We start from the raw sequence: 17831 nt of genomic DNA, 5'->3' as shown, positions 1-17831 counted from the left end.
TCAGGAGCATAAAGGCATTTTCGGCCTCCGGGGTCCATATCTTCGGGTTGGAACCTTTACGGGTAAGGGAGGAAAGAGGCTGAATCCCAGAGGAGAAATGTGATATGAACTGCCTGTAGTAATTAGCAAATCCAAGAAACCGCTGGATGGCTTTTACTCCGTAGGGTCGCAGCCAATTGAGAATGGCATTCACTTTCTCAGGGTTCATCTTAAGTCCAGAATCCGAGATGATGTATCCAAGAAAGGGTAGAGAAGTTTGCTCGAAGAGACACTTCTTGTACTTAGCATAAAGACGATTTTCTCTCAAACGTTGCAAAACCAAATGAACACTTCTTCTGTGGGTCGGTAAATCAGCTGAAAAAACTAAGATGTCGTCTAGATACCCCACAACACAGGAGTAGAGAAGGTCTCGGAAGATGTCATTGACGAATTCCTGGAAGACTGCGGGAGTATTGCACAGGCCGAACGGCATGACTAGCTATTCATAATGACCGTTCCGGGTGTTAAAGGCGGTCTTCCATTCATCTCCGGCGCGAATACGAACAAGATTGTAAGCACCCAGTAGATCTAACTTTGTGAAGATTCGCGCCCCTCTAAGCCGATCAAAGAGCTCCGGAATGAGAGGTAGAGGGTATTTGTTTTTGACCGTGATATTATTCAGGCCTCTGTAGTCAATGCAAGGATGAAGCGAACCGTCCTTCTTCTTGACGAAGAAAAATCCCGCACCTGCGGGTGAAGAAGACCTCCGAATGAATCCTTTAGTTAAAATTTCTTGGATGTATTCGGACATAGCCTGAGTCTCCGCAGGAGAAAGCGGGTAAATTCTTCCTCTAGGTGCTGTAGAACCGGGAAGAAGCTCGATTGAGCAATCATAGGAACGGTGCGGAGGAAGACTCTCAGCTTCTTTCTTGTCAAAGACATCAATGAAGGACCAGTAAGGAGAAGGTAATCCGGAGGGGACGGAAACCGCCACTGGAGGGACAACAGGACAAACGGACAGTAGACATTGTTTCTTACAAGTAGGTCCCCAACGAAGCATGTCTCCTGAACGCCAGTCAAAAGTAGGTTCATGAGTTTGGAGCCACGGTAACCCGAGTAACAGAGCATGGGTGAGATTAGGCAGAACGTAAAAAGTGATCTTTTCACAATGTAGAGCCCCGATCTGCAGCTCAACTTCTTCCGTAACCATGGTGATGGCGTCTTGCAAAGGTCTCCCATCTACGGAGGCAATTAAATGTGGAGTGTCCAAAGTGAGAACTGGAACGCGAAGCCTCCGAACCACTTCAAGACTGAAAAAATTGCCTGCCATGCCCGAATCCACATACATGACCTCAGAAAAACGCTTCAGATTAAGAACCAGTAAGACTGACAAGAACAAAGGTTGAGAGGAATCAGGAACCCCTAGGGAGGTCTCTTACCTGTCCTAGGCGGAGGAGTTTTCCAGTCTCTCGGGGCAAGACCACAACAGAGAACGTCTCTCCCTACGATGCTGTTCCGCCATCTTGACTCGATCTACTTGCATGGGCTCAGGAACGGAAGCAGAAGGAGACACCAAAGGCCGCAGACTCCCAGACCAGCGGACAGACGGTGTGGAATGAATAGGTCTCCTCTCTCTAGCGGACACATGAGATTGTTCTTGAAAATGTAAGTCAATGCGCGTAGACAGGGAAATACGATTTTGTAAAGCAGTTGGGGTATCCCGTCCAGCCAGTTCATCCTTTATCCGACTAGACAGACCTCGCCAGAAGGCACCCACCAAAGCCTCATTGTTCCACCCTAGCTCCGAGGCTAGGGTACGAAAGCGGATGGCATATTGGCCAACAGTTAGAGAACCTTGCTGAAGGTTGAAGAGATTCCATCGTAGAGGCCAAGCGTCCGGGCTCATCAAAAACCTTGCGAAAGGTCTCCAGAAAAAACGCCAATTGAGACTATGGGAGACGGCACTGGTTCAGGAACTCCCTACAGAGTTTGGGATCCCCACTAAACCTAGGAGGTTTGCCAAGACGAGGTGGCGGATGAGGCAAAGAAGCAGAGTTAGAGTCTTGAGAGACTACTTGAGCGGATACCGCAGAGACGACTGCAAGTTAAATAGGCGGTCGTCGATTGAAGCCATACTGGTCAGCATATGTGCCTGCGTATCACGCTGCTGGAAGAGCTCTTGCTGGAGACCCGCAAGTTGAGTAGCATTAACTGGGTCAGCCGCCTGTAACGAAGTCAGGCGAGACTCCATGGTCTTCATAAAGGACATAATGTGCTGCTGATTGTCGCGCAAGTGCGCCAATTCCTTCTGGGCAGAAAACGCGGTACCGGCGGGGTCCATGGCCTGATCGTACTGTTACACTACCAAGGAGGTGGAGCTAGAGTGGACCCTCTGGACCGTGAAAAAGACCTACCCCTGGGCAAGCTGACCTAGTGGGACCGACCCCTATACAGGGACCGTCAGGAGAAGGCCCAGAGGTCACCAGACCACAGTAGCTAATACCGAGAGATACGGCTCAGAAGGAGGGAAGGGAATGAGACAAAAAACAAAGAAAGTACTGGGGACGGTAATACTGGAACCAGGACGACTGGAACAACTGCAACAGAAAACACACGCTCAAAGGTACAGGAAAACAGGGAAGCTGGAACGAAGGCGAATCTGTAGGGAGAGAGAGAGAGAGGATTAAGGGAAACGAACGATGGGAAATGCTAACAGAGGCAGAGGAGAGCATGGACAAGGGATAACGCAGGATGACGTGAATAGCACAGGGATGCCAGACACTAGAGAACAGAGAGGCCAGAGACATAAGCAAAAAGCAAATGACGATCAGGCGCCACCATGCAGGGGAGACGGCCTGATATACCAGACACCTCACCCGGATTGGCTGTAGGAGATCAATGGATTCAGGTATCCAACAGCAGAAAGATTGTAGCGCGTACGCCCTCTAGAGAAGCCAGAACGCTTGCGCAGGAGACGGATCCCTGTAGCAGAGCCAGAAACAGGAAGCTGAGGAGCACCGAGGAGAGGAGCGCGCTGGGAACTGGAAGCAGGAAGAGCCGGCGCCACTGCAGAAGCACAGAGGAAAGCGCGCCGGGATCCTGGAGCTGAGCGGCAGGAACGAGCAGGAGGAACAGCCGCAGAAGAAGCAGGAGGAGCGTGTCGGGACACTGAGCTGTAGATAAGACCGTGATGCCAGTGGCCTTAGTTTATAGGCCATTTTAGGGTGACAGATTCCCTTTAAGCTCAAGTCCAGACAGACAGGACCTTGCCTGTGGACAAATCTGAAGCTGCCAGATCACCAGAGCAGCTGACGTCCGAGCACCAATGGGAAGGCGCCACATCATAGACATGCTCAGATGGGTGAAATCTGGACTTAGGCTCCAGAGCATAACGCTGCACGTGTGAACCAGTAGTCACCATAGGCTTAGCTGGAGAGCCAGCAATAACTTCACATACAGCACGAGCCTGGGAGGGAAAAGCACTGGGACCGGAGTCTGTGCTGAGCAGTCATCCCAGTGGCCGACCCTGAATGGGAGACCACTGCACCAGACAAGGCTTGGGATCTATCCTGTGCAGCAGGAGAATCCCGGCGCCTCACACACACACACGAAATCTGCTTGAAACGCAATATCTGTTTATTTTTCAAAAAATGTAAAGAAAAATTGCATGGGCTCCTGCATAATTTTCATAACCAGCAGAGGGAAAGCTGAGGGCTGATGTTAATATTCTGGTAAGGAGCCAATGGCCATAAAGGTTCCCAGACTATTAATATCAGCTCACAGATGTTTGCTGGGGAGCTTCGATCCTCTGTGAGGTTAATAGGGATTGTGTCTAGCGTCATATCTTTTGTTACTGTGTGCGAGTGGCACTGTTCTATTGCAGAGCATCTGCTCCATTACTGTGTGCAAGTGACACAGCTCTATTGCAGAGCATCTGCTTCATTACTGTGTGCGAGTGACACAGCTCTATTGCAGAGCATCTGCTCCATTACTGTGTGCGAGTGACACTGTTCTATTGCAGAGCATCTGCTTCATTACTGTGTGCGAGTGACACTTCTATTGCAGAGCATCTGCTTCGTTACTGTGTGCGAGTGACACTGTTCTATAGCAGAGCATCTGCTTCGTTACTGTGTGCGAGTGGTAATACTGCGTGTGCTGCTCACTGAGTGATGTCTAACTCAGTGAGAGCTAGCAATCGCTCACTGCGTTCTCCGCCATTGTTCACATTAGTTGCAGTATTACATCTCTGCACAGTGGACCCTGGGTGGCGAACACACTTTATTATTATATTTTATTTAGTGTGTTATGCCAACCCTAAGGTTGCCGTCACACTATCAGTATTTGGTCAGTATTTTACATCAGTATTTGTAGCCAAAACCATGAGTGGGTGATAATACAGAAGTGGTGCATATGTTTCTATTATACTTTTCCTCTAATTGTTCCACTCCTGGTTTTGGCTACAAATACTGATGTAAAATACTGACCGAATACTGCTAGTGTGACGGTAGCCTAAGGCTGGAGTCACACTCAGCGTAAGACAATACGGTCCGTATATTACGGCCGTAATACGCTGAAAAGTCCCCAAAATAGTGGTCCGTAGCTCCTCCGTAGGCAGGGTGTGTTAGCGTATTTTGCGCATGGCATGTAATCCGTATGGCATCCGTACTGCGTGTTTTTCTCGCAGGCTTGCAAAACCGACATACGGCTATACAAGGGATCCATGTGTAAAAAAAAACAACAACATATATACTGTCTATATATATATATGTGTGTCAGTAGACACATATATGTATATATATTATTACTTCATACAGTGCTAGATAGCTTTAAAGCCGGTAATTCAATTACCGGCTTTTGCTCTCTCCTTCCTAAACCCGACATGATGAGACCTGGTTACATACAGTAAACCATTTCATATCCCCATTTTTTTTTTTGCATATTCCACACTACTAATGTTAGTAGTGTGTATATGCAAAATTGGGCCGTTCTAGCTATTAAATTAAAGGGTTAAATGGCGGAAAAAATTGGCGTGGGCTCCCGCGCAATTTTCTCTGCCAGAGTAGTAAAGCCAGTGACTGAGGGCAGATATTAATAGCCTGGAGAGGGTCCATGGCTATTGCCCCCCCCCCCCGGCTAAAAACACCTGCCCCCAGCCACCCCAGAAAAGGCACATCTGGAAGATACGCCTATTCTGGCACTTGGCCACTCTCTTCCCATTTCCATGTAGCGGTGGGATATGGGGTAAAGAAGGGTTAATGCCACCTTGCTATTGTAAGGTGACATTAAGCCAAATTAATAATGGAGAGGCGTCAATTATGACACCTATCCATTATTAATCCAATACTAGTAAAGGGTTAAAAAAAAACCCACATTATTAAAAAATAATTTAATGAAATAAAAACAAAGGTTGTTGTAATATTTTATTCTACGCTCAATCCAATCAATGAAGACCCTCGATCTGTAACAAAAAAAAATAAAATAAACCAACAATATTCATACCTTCCGCAGATCTGTAACGTCCAACGATGTAAATCCATCTGAAGGGGTTAAAATATTTGGCAGCCACGAACTCTGCTAATGCAGCGTTGTTCCTGGCTGCAAAACCCCGGGGAATGAAGGTAAAGTAGGTCATTGACCTATATTTACCTTCATTTGCGGTGAGGCGCCCTCTGCTGGTTGTCCCTAGATCGTGGGAACTTTCCTAGAAAGCTCCCAGGCTGTTCATTACTAAACCTTGGGCTTGGTATTACAGATAGATAGATAGCTAGATAGATAGATTATATATATACATATATATATATATATATATATATATATATATATATATATATATATATATATATATATTCATCACTTACATTTGTTTTGTGTGTGTAAACATTATATTTGAACATGGTATGTAATCATATTATGGTCTTCAATGGAGAATGAAAAAGAAGAGGTTGAACAAGGAAATGACATCACAATTGAGGATATGTTATTTAAAAAGTGAATTGAATTGCATTACTGCACTAGAAATATGAAAAATTGAGAATGCTTAGTGCATAAATTGGCCAATTCATGTGTACCTGGAAGCCAAGATAAGGCGATTCACGTTTTCAGGACCTAACATAATGCCATTCCTCTCTTCGAATAAAGTCTTCATCTGTATGGGAACCTAATGTGAATCTTCTCTTGGACTGAAATCTATATCTCTGTGGAGGGGTAGGGTCCTGCAGTGATTAAAAACGCCTGAGGCCAATTTATGCTCTAAGCATTCTCAATTTTTCATATTTCTAGTGCAGTAATGCAATTACATTTTCAGATTTGAATGCTATGGTGCCACAGAGTGCTGCGTTATACGTATGATTATATGTGAGTTGGTTACTCTAGGTAAGCACCTGTTCAGACTTAGTTTATGTTTGGATGTGACGGTCAGTTTTTTAAAATTGTTCTTCTGTTCAGTGACATATTAATTAAAATCTTCCTTATCGAATGGGGTGTATTCATTTATACTGAGCAATGTTTATTACAATTTATAAAACACAGAGAACATAATTACAGTTTCTTTCCTGCATGCCTTCTCTCATGTTTTACAAGATATGATTTATGTATAAAAGTTTTTTCACATTCTGAACATGAATACGGCTTCTCGCCTGTGTGACTTCTCTTATGACTCACAAGACTTGATTTTTTTGTAAAGCACATTCCACACTGTAAACATGAAAACAGTTTCTTCCCTATGTGAGTTATTTGATGTCTAACAAGCACTGAATTATCTCTAAAGCATTTCCCACATTCTGAACATGAAAATGGCTTCTCTCCAGTATGAATGGTGTGATGTCTACTAAGACTCCCTTTATCTCTGAAGGACTTCCCACATAGTGAACATGAATATGGCTTCTCCCCTGTGTGAATTCTCTGATGTATTATAAGATACCCTTTATATGTGAAGGACTTCCCACATTCCGAACATGAAAATGGCTTTTCTCCTGTGTGAATTCGCTCATGCATAGCAACTTGTGATTTATATAAAAAACATTTCCCACATTCTGAACATGAAAATGGCTTCTCTCCTGTGTGAATTCTCTGATGTTTAATAAGACTCCCTTTATCTGTGAAGGCCTTCACACCTTCTGAACATGAAAATGGCTTTTCTCCTGTGTGAATTCTCTCATGCATTGCAACTTGTGATTTATATAAAAAACATTTCCCACATTCTAAACATGAATATCGAGCCTCTCCTGTGTGAATTCTCTGATGTGTAAAAAGACTCGCTTTATCTGTGAAGAACTTACCACATTCTGAACATGAATATGGCTTTTCTCCTGTGTGAATTCTCTCATGTACAACAAATTGTGATTTATTAGTAAAGCGTTTCCCAAATTCTGAACAGGAGTATGGCTTCTCTCCTTCGTGCTTTCTTTGTGTTAAAAAATCTGAGTATTTAGTAAATTGCTTGTCACATTGAAATATTCTATCCACTTTGTCACAGGGAATTGTGGCAGCAATGCGAGATTGCTCAGGAGAGGGTTCCTCATGATTAGGAGGATTATTACTAAGTGAAGTGCTGTGAAGTCCAGGAGGTCCATGAAGGGTAGTGAGGTTTTCTCCATTAGAGTGCTTCCTGATATCATCTTTTTTACAATTTAGTGATAATCCGTTATTCTCACGAGGATTTCCTGTAAGGATGAAAGATGGATTGGATGTGAATTTTTCCTACAACACAAAAGGGATTATTACATTTATACTATGGAGCTCAGTGAAAGGACCGGTAATAAGGAAGACAACTACACAGAGCCGGCTTTAGGTTTTCGTGGGCCCCGGGCGAAAGAGTCTCAGTGGGCACCTTAAACACATACCATGATTTATTGGTATAATGCCACATGGAAACAGAATGATAACACCATACTGATCATTAACAAAAACCACTGCACCAAAACTAATATTATCACCGTATAGAGGTAGATATCAGTTGTAGACAGGGGTTCCGTATACCTTACATATGTGTATTACTTACTGATAAATCCAGTGACTCGCCAATGATGTTTTCGTTTCTCCTGTACCTCCCCAGCTCAGACCACTATGACAACTTAATACTTTCATATCTTATTTCTGCAGAAATTCACACGCAAATTTGGGCACATCAAGTCTTACCAAACTAAATAGAGACCTTGACAAACCGGCAATCTGGGAACTCATCCATGTCACAGGCACTAATTACAGTGATGAAATGGCTGATAGCGACTTGATATCTGCCAACACCAGAGGCAGCCATCACTTACGACAAGTAACCGACGCATGTCAATACCAGCCAAGACTTGTCCTGCAGGCACTATTGCCATAATTCTACCACACAGGGATCTGATCAGTCGGTTGTGGTAGGGGAGCCATAGTGATTAACTATCACGGGGCATGGATTATTATAAGCACTCTCCAATTCAGGGGAGACCCCACTCAGCAGGACCGGTGTCCATTAATTTAATCTCTCATTTCAACACCCCAGTTTTCTGACACCCTGCAGCTAACACTGTACCCCTTCTAGATTATTATCATTATTATAATTTATTTATAAAGCACAATTAATTCCATGGTGCTGTACATGAGAAACCACAGCTATACTGCCCTCTCTATGCCTTGTAAGACTCATGCTGGTGTGGTAGATGGAGGTAGGTATATCTCGCCCAGGTGTTTGTCCTATGTGAATTAGGCCACTCAGTATCTTCAGGGTGATAATGGGTTAATGATTGCAGGAATAAAAGATGACCAGCTGGGTGTTTCCAGTCTCTGCCTGGGGCACACAGATTGCCTGCCTGTGTGAGACAAACGTGAGTGAAGAGCTCTGCTCAAGATCTGTATGATGTTAGCTGGGTGGGAGAAGCCCCCCCAGTTGTTGAGATAGCAACGTATCTGTTTAGTTAGTGCCGGACAGGCTAGGATTTATTTTTATGTTTTGTTTTTTGTGTTGCTTTCACGTTAATAAATCTGACCTGAGGTCAGCCTGCTCAGAAACCTGCTGTACGCCTCAGATTCAATGCACAAACCACGTGTCCTTTGACCCCAGCAAAGGCGATCCCAGAGTGTTTTGTCACATTGTGGTGGAGAACGCGGGCATACCGTGGCACAGGCGACAGCATGGAAGACGTGGTGAAAGCCTTAGTACAGTCCACTGCCGTACAGCAGCAGGCCACTGCCGCACAGCACGAAGCTAATCGCTTGATGGCCGCACAGCTGAAGGAGTTACTGGACATGACGGTTGCAGACCGCCAACTTCAACAGGTGGCGCAGCGCCTGGTGAGCATGCCTGACGCTGACCCGGAAGCAGAGTCCAGAAGGATCCATGTGAGTCGATACTGGCAAAAGCTGACTGCAGAAGATGACGTCGAGGCATATCTGACAACTTTTGAGCGGACGGCATTGAGAGAGAAGTGGCCGAAGGCACGATGGGCCGATTTGATTGCCCCGTTTCTCTCCGGCGAGGCCCAAAAAGCTTACCATGATTTGGACCCGGAGGTCGCTCAGGACTTTGAGAAGCTGAAAGTTGAGATCCTGGCCCGGCTGGGTGTGACGACGGCTGTCCGTGCACAGAGGGTACATCAGTGGACATACCAGCAGGATAAACCAGCGCGGTCTCAGATGTTCGACCTGATCTACTTGACAAAGAAATGGCTGCAACCTGAGGTACTGACAATACCCGAAATAATCCAGCGGGTTGTCCTGGACAAGTACCTGAGAGTACTACCCCCAGCGCTGAAAAGGTGGGTAAGCCAAGGAAATCCCACGACAGTGGATCAACTTGTGGAGTTGGTCGAGCGTTATTCCGTGGCAGAAGGACTTCCCGACGACACCGCCAACCCCCGGTCTGTGCCTCCTCCTCGTGGAACCGGTAAGACTGTTCCAGGGACCACGGGTGAAGGAAAATCGCTTAAAACTGTGGGGGAGGAGTCCGGGACTGCTCGCACTCCGAGACCAAGAGTATTGGACGGTGGTCTCAGTAGGGGACCTGTTAGGTGTTTCCGCTGCCATGAGAAGGGTCATGTTTCTGCGAACTGTCCTGTTACCGCTGAACCCATGCAGTGCGACGTTATAGACTCTAGAAAACGCATGTCTTTGGTTACACAGCTAGTGAGTGTGAATGCGGGTCAAAATGATACAGTGAAACACCTGTGTGAATTATCTGTTGATGGGAAAAATGTTGTGGCATTACTAGACTCTGGAAGTGTGGTGACTCTGGTGAAAGCTAGTCTAGTGGCACTTCCGTCTGGTCCGTCTGACAAGTTTTCTGTGACGTGTGTGCATGGTGACACCCGCTCGTACTTAACAGCGGTCATATGGATTTCTACTCCCTATGGGTCAGTGCAGCACAAAGTGGGACTCGTTCCCGCATTGTTACATGATGTAATCCTGGGCAGGGATTTTCCCTATTTCTGGCAGTTGTGGGAGAATCAGTTGCTCCTTCACGGTAGCTGTACCCGTGAATCTTCTCCCATGCCATCTGGAGGTCCCGAGTCCCTAGAGGAGACCCCACAGGAAGATGTTGCTGGGGAGGTTAGTGAATCTAACCTTCAGTACCCCTTCTCCGTCATGGCGGGGGAAACAGAGGAAACTGAGGAACCTCAGCGAGAGGCGGAGGCAGACAGCCATCCGGCACCCTGCCTGCCAGATTTGGGAGTCCAGGTGGATGACTTCCACAGCGAGCAAATGAAAGATCCTACCTTGACTCCGGCTAGGAAAAATGTAAAAATGATAGATGGGGTACCCGTAGAACCTGACACTAGGCTAGCGTACCCGTATATGGTTCTTGAAAATGATTTGCTCTACCAGGTAGAAAAAAAAGGGGAAGACACAGTGCAACGGTTAGTGGTACCCAAACCTTATCGGCGGAAGGTACTGGATTTGGCCCACGGACATATAATGGGGGGACATCTGGGGGTACAGAAAACCACAGAAAGGATATTGCATTGTTTTGTCTGGCCTGGAATACATTGTGATGTGCGTAACTATTGTGAGTCCTGTCCAGAGTGCCAAATCGCGGCCCCTAAATCTCAGTTCCGTAGCCCTTTGGTACCCCTTCCTATCATCGGGGTCCCTTTTGAGAGAATTGGGATGGATTTGGTTGGGCCCCTTCCCCGATCCGCACGTGGGCACCAACATATCCTCGTCATCGTGAACTATGCCACTCGTTACCCGGAAGCCGTCCCTTTGCGTAACACAGCTACCAAGACGATCGCCAAGGAATTGGTACAAGTGTTTAGTCGGGTGGGAATTCCAAAACAGATACTCACCGACCAGGGGACTCCCTTTATGTCGAGGGTAATGAAGGAGCTCTGCAGGCTCTTACAAATAGACCCGTTGCGTACGTCTGTCTATCACCCTCAAACAGATGGCCTGGTTGAGCGCTTCAACAAAACCTTAAAACAGATGCTCCGGAAGGCGATAGACAAAGATGGGAAGAACTGGGATTACTTGTTACCCTATTTGCTGTTTGCCATTAGGGAAGTTCCCCAGTCTTCCACAGGATTTTCGCCTTTCGAACTGTTGTACGCCCGTCGTCCCCGGGGACTGCTGGACGTCGCAAAAGAAACCTGGGAAGGTCAAGTCACTCCCTTTAAAACGGTGATCGACCATGTAACACAAATGCAGGATCGTATTGCCGCTGTCATGCCCATTGTTAGGGACCATATGTTACAGGCCCAGGGAGCCCAGAGGCAAAGTTATGATAGAGGCGCTAAGGTCCGTACATTTGCACCCGGCGATAGGGTGTTGGTCCTAATCCCTACGGTGGATAGTAAATTCCTGGCGAAATGGCAGGGCCCGTTTGAGGTCCGAGAAAGAGTTGGTGAAGTGAACTATAAAGTGTACCAGCCGGGTAAGAGAAAACCGGAACAGATTTATCATGTGAATCTGATAAAATCCTGGAAGGACCGCTCTGCCCTAACGGCGGATCTGCCCCGTCCGGTTTGTTCACCTACTGTACCAGAGGTGCAGGTTGCTGAGACTCTCTCAGAACGACAAAAATCTGAGGTTAAGCAATTTTTGTTACAGAACCGACAGTTCTTCTCCGAAAAACCTGGCCGGACGAAGTTGGTGAAACATGAGATTGTCACAGAGCCTGGCGTCACTGTTCATGTGAAGCCCTACCGGATTCCGGAAGCCCGCCGTGAAGCCGTCTCCCGGGAAGTGATGGCAATGTTGGACTTAGGAGTCATTGAGGAGTCACACAGCGCCTGGTCCAGTCCAATTGTGTTGATACCTAAACCGGATGGCTCCATCCGGTTTTGTAATGACTTTAGGAAACTGAATGCAGTTTCTAAATTTGATGCGTACCCTATGCCCCGGGTCGATGAGTTGATCGACCGGCTTGGTAAAGCCCGATACATTACGACCCTGGATTTAACAAAGGGGTACTGGCAGATTCCTCTGGCCGAGGCGGCCAGAGAGAAGACGGCATTTGCTACACCGGAAGGTCTGTTCCAGTATGTCTATATGCCGTTTGGACTTCACGGAGCTCCCGCAACGTTCCAGAGATTGATGGATCGAGTCTTGAGGCCTCACAGACAGTACGCTTCTGCCTACCTGGATGACATCGTAATTTACAGCATGGACTGGGAAACTCATCTACAGAAGGTACAAGCCGTGATTGATGACCTGCGAGATGCAGGTTTAACGGCAAACCCCAAGAAATGCCACATCGGGCTTGAAGAAGCCCGATACTTGGGCTACGTGATTGGCCGAGGAGTGGTTAAACCCCAGATCGACAAAATACAGGCAATTCAGGGCTGGCCACAACCAGTGAACAAGAAACAAGTGCAGGCTTTCCTGGGGATTGCCGGCTATTATCGCCGGTTCATACCCGATTTTGCAGCCATGGCTACTCCCTTGACGGATCTTACCAAGGGGAAGGGTTCCGTCATGGTAAAATGGACCTCAGCTGCTGAAGAGGCCTTCCACAGCCTGAAACGGGCTTTGTGCTCTCAGCCCGTACTAGTGACTCCTGATTTCAGCAGCGAGTTTGTGGTACAAACTGATGCCTCTGATACTGGTGTCGGAGCTGTACTTTCCCAGGTGAGGGACGGAGTCGAACACCCGGTCCTCTATCTCAGTCGGAAACTGAATGTACATGAGCAGAGGTATGCGGTGGTTGAAAAAGAGTGCCTAGCCATTAAATGGGCTCTCGACTCCCTCAAGTATTACCTGGCTGGTAGGAAGTTTAGGCTGGTCACTGACCATGCCCCTCTCAAGTGGATGCACCTCCACAAGGACCGTAATAGTCGGGTAACCAGGTGGTTCCTTGCCCTGCAGGCTTACTCTTTTACGGTGGAGCACCGACCTGGGGTGCAGATGGGGAACGCCGATGCCCTATCCCGAGTGCACTGTTTCAAAAGTGTTCTTGCTTGACCGGAGTGGTCTGAGCAAGGGGGGGGGGGATATGTAAGACTCATGCTGGTGTGGTAGATGGAGGTAGGTATATCTCGCCCAGGTGTTTGTCCTATGTGAATTAGGCCACTCAGTATCTTCAGGGTGATAATGGGTTAATGATTGCAGGAATAAAAGATGACCAGCTGGGTGTTTCCAGTCTCTGCCTGGGGCACACAGATTGCCTGCCTGTGTGAGACAAACGTGAGTGAAGAGCTCTGCTCAAGATCTGTATGATGTTAGCTGGGTGGGAGAAGCCCCCCCAGTTGTTGAGATAGCAACGTATTTGTTTAGTTAGTGCCGGACAGGCTAGGATTTATTTTTATGTTTTGTTTTTTGTGTTGCTTTCACGTTAATAAATCTGACCTGAGGTCAGCCTGCTCAGAAACCTGCTGTACGCCTCAGATTCAATGCACAAACCACGTGTCCTTTGACCCCAGCAAAGGCGATCCCAGAGTGTTTTGTCACAGCCTCCACACAGTGATGTTTTGTTTCCCCCCCCCCCCCCCCCCCCCCCCGTAAATTAAGTAAGCTCTCCTTGCTACCGAAATGCCAAACATGTGGACGCTAACTGTGGTTTAGGCATACTGTGGGGCTCAGGAGGAGGTGGTATTTAGATTTAGGAGTGCAGATTTTGATGGATTTCTTTTGGTGGAAGCTACGTCACTTTTCCAGATTCTTTGTGTTATTAACAATGTGGAAGCCCCCTGTATTTCAGTTAACAGATGACGGACCTGAGTTGAGACTTGCTTTTTTTTGTGAATTGAGATGAACCTTTTATTGGGAACATTTTACAGAACATATTGAGTCACATTTATCCTGCGCTCTACACTGAGCACTTACATTGGAGTTTCCATCTAAATCTACAAAATACATGATCCAGATGAAACCCCCGAGGGTTCTCTTCACTATAATTAGGCAGCAGAATTACTCTGGACTCGATCTGGCCTCTGTTCAGCGGTGTCCTTCTTTTGCACAAAACCGCACCTTTATACATGCTGGACACCGCTGGATCAAAAGCACAAACAGCGTCCACAGTGTCTACTTCTGCCTGATTATAGGAATTCTTCTGCTGGAAGTTCCGTCTGAATCACAAGCTCAGTCATTTATATGGCAGCACGGGACTTGTGGAAGAAAAATAAGGATGGAAGGAATATTAACAAAGGTAAAGGAAAACTTAATCTGTGCTTCCTAAATTATTAAGAAGAGGTGTGAAGGCGGATCCATCATTTATCGGTGGACCGCCGGACTCTACAGGAGCAGCCGCGCCATCACCGGACGCTTCTGCTGTGATGTGGACAGCGGATAAAGCTTCACTGCAATGGAGACTTCACGTGATATCACACCGGTCATCATCATCGTCACACTCCGGTCATCATCATCACACACCGGTCATCATCATCACAAGTGCAGGTGATCATCATCATCATCATGTGCCGGTCATTATCACATACCTGTGGAAACCTCTACTGAAATCTCCTCTTTCCCGTCACTCACACATGGCTGATCCTCCCTCGTCATCGCTTCTTCTTCTGTCTCTTCCTTCACTTTATTCTTAGTCGGATCTTTCCCCTGATATATCAGATGTAACAATCAGCACAATACAAGAAACCACCAAAATCTGTGACCTCTATGACCTCGATCAGAAATGTCCCCCCATATACAGATCTGGTACAGGGCTCAGCACCGTCTACCTGATGATCCTCCGGGATGTTGTGATTCTCCTCCGGACAGTCCTGGGGATACAGAGAATGGGGACATCTCTCTGGTGGATTTATTTCCACAACTCCATCTGTAGGAAACACACAGTGATGGAATAGATTGTGTCATGTGATGATGAGATGATGGGAGTAGTAGTTGGTGACCACAGAACAGACATGACAGTCTCCCCTCCTCACCCTGCTGATCGGCCCATATTGCGATCGCCTCTTGTGCTCCATGTATAACCTCAACCTTAATATCAATCAGATCTTCACCCTAAAAAGAGAAATGTAAGATGAGCTCAGGTCCCATCACTTCATGGTCAGATGTTGTGTGGGCTTCAGTGTCATCTACCTGATGATCCTCCGGGATGTTGCGATTCTCCTCCGGACAGTCCTGGGGATAGAGAGGACGGGGACATCTCTCTGGTGGATTTCTCCACCTGGATCCATCTGTGGAGACACAGACTGAATACATCACCTGCCGTGTATCTGTCTATATATGAGACACGTCTCTCAGAACCGGTAATTCTAGGTTTATGTATCAGGGACTAAATTACATTGTTGTGGTCCTCACCACCGGTACCGAGGTCCCATCACATTGTGGACCCAAGTATGAAGTGATAATCAGCGAGGCCAAAGCCTAATGCTCTCTGCTCTGCACTCAGAGGATGAGGACCCTGAGGAAAGGGCTTAGAAGACGCTCGTCAGTCAGATGGAGGAGCCGCACTAAGAAACACAACTTCTCCAAGTTTCGTCTCCTCCAGGGATGGAACCACAGAGGAGCTGGAGAAAGCTCCACATTTATATCCAGCGGATTCTTGTCTCCTAATTCACCGTTATGGAGATTGGGGGGGGGGGGGGGATAGAGGACGGTTACCATTTACCGGTGATTGTTTTTTGGGAGCTCATGATGTCACCATGAGGACACGGCCTCCCTCCAGGACAGGATCCTCTGGGATCACTAAGAGGAGAGAACCTTCTGTCTTCCTAGTAGGAGACGAGTTACCGTGTTTATATTCTTCTTTAAACAGAAAAAATCTCAACATCCACCTCGATATAAACACAAAAATAGGCAGCAAGTGCGCAGAAAGTTCTTTGTTTCTAAAAGAGGAAAGTGCACATGTACGGTTCACAGATGAAGTCACAGCGCTCAGGAGGACGCTGTTGTGGGGAGCCCCGGGTACACAGCTGTTAGTAGCTATCAATTTGCAGAAAGGACAACTAGAGAGCAAGCACCGGGGTCATGGGCGCTTACTGATGAACACAGGAACCGAGGAGAGATTATCTGGTCAGATTCCACAGAAAAGCCACATTATACATAACCCTAACCCTTTACGGAAGACTTACATTTATTATTGGAGTGCCCCCGTGGGCAGTGGGGTACTGTTATGATCTGGTGATTAAGGAGCGACATGCGTCTAGCTCTGAGCAGGTGGTAACTATACTGACCGCAGTCCCTAAGCTCTATACAACACTAGAAGTAGCCGTGGGATGCTCCTAATTCTCCCTAGGCATCTCGTCACAGCCTAAGAGCTAACTACCCCTAAAGATAGAAGCAGGAAAACTATCTTGCCTCAGAGAAAAGGATAGATTAGCCCCCACAAATAATGACTGTGAGAGGAGAAGGAAATGACATACATAGTATGAAACAAGATTTAGCACAGGAGGCCACTTCTAGCTAGATAGAAATAGTACAGGACAGAATGCTGTGCAGTCAGTAATAAAAACTAGAAAAAGTCCACTGCAGAGAAATGCAAAAATCTCCACACCTGACTAAAGGTGTGGAGGGCAAACTCTGCTGCCCAGAGCTTCCAGCTTAGCTGAATAGATCCATACTGAAAAGCTGGACAAATGAACAAAAACATAGAAAGTGCTGAACAACAAAGTCCACCGCAAAAGGACAAGCAAGGACTTAGCTTTGATGAACTGGTCAGAGTGTCAGGAAAGTCCTAAGAGCAATGACTCCAGGCTGGAACAATTGACAACTGGCATTGAATGAGGGATAAGGCCAGACTAATATAGCCGAGCCAGAAAGACGATCAGTGAAAACAGCTGCTGAAGCTAAATCCAAGAAGCAGCCATACCTGTTGTGAATTCTGTTATCGAACTCCCTCCTGTGGTCATGAATGGTACTTCGGCGAGTTCTGTCCATGGACTCCCTCTGGTTGCTGTGAGTGGAGCTGCTGGTTCTGAGGTTCCTTCCACAGGTGACCTAGTTTATTCTTTGGCTGGCTGCTCTATTTAACTCCACTCAGATCGTTACTCCATGCCAGCTGTCAATGTTCTAGTACTGGTTCAGTTCGCTCTTGGATCTTTCTGGTGACTTGTCTACTCCAGCAGAAGCTATGTCCCTGCTAGTTTATTTGTTGTTCTTTGTTTTCTTGTCCAGCTTGCTATCATGATTTTGCCTTGCTAGCTGGAAGCTCTGGGATGCAGAGTGGCACCTCCGCACCGTGAGTCGGTGCGGGGGTCTTTTTGCACACTCTGCGTGGTCTTTTTGTAGTTTTTTGTGCTGACCGCAAAGTTACCTTTTCTATCCTCAGTCTGTTTAGTAAGTCTGGCCTCCCTTTGCTGAAACTTGTTTCATTCCTGTGTTTGTGACTTTCATCTTAACTCACAGTCAATATTTGTGGGGGGATGCCTTTTTCTTTGGGGAATTTCTCTGAGGCAAGGTAGGCTTTATTTCCTATCTCTAGGGGTAGTTAGCTCTTAGGCTGTGAAGAGGCGTCTAGGCAGAGTTAGGTACGCTCCACG

General features: G+C 46.8%; 2 protein-coding genes across 2 annotated transcripts in view; one reads left to right on the top strand and one right to left on the bottom strand.

Annotated features, from left to right (window-relative positions):
• Positions 1 to 17831, top strand: part of LOC138657427 (zinc finger protein 84-like) — a 729030-nt gene that overhangs the window by 313012 nt on the left and 398187 nt on the right. The gene's annotated exons all lie outside the window — the stretch shown is intronic.
• On the bottom strand, positions 6474 to 15347 carry LOC138657459 (oocyte zinc finger protein XlCOF22-like). Its single transcript, XM_069745254.1, has 4 exons — positions 15273 to 15347; positions 15069 to 15166; positions 14829 to 14946; positions 6474 to 7640 (listed from the first exon to the last, which is right to left on the bottom strand). Exons 3-4 carry the CDS (start codon positions 14893 to 14895, stop codon positions 6517 to 6519), a joined length of 1191 nt encoding a protein of 396 aa, XP_069601355.1. The 5' UTR covers positions 14896 to 14946; positions 15069 to 15166; positions 15273 to 15347; the 3' UTR covers positions 6474 to 6516.

The sequence above is a fragment of the Ranitomeya imitator genome, chromosome 1 (genome assembly GCF_032444005.1).
Source record: "Ranitomeya imitator isolate aRanImi1 chromosome 1, aRanImi1.pri, whole genome shotgun sequence".
NCBI lineage: Eukaryota > Metazoa > Chordata > Amphibia > Anura > Dendrobatidae > Ranitomeya > Ranitomeya imitator.
Note: the sequence above shows the minus strand (reverse complement) of the source record. Positions and strands in the feature narration are given on the sequence as shown.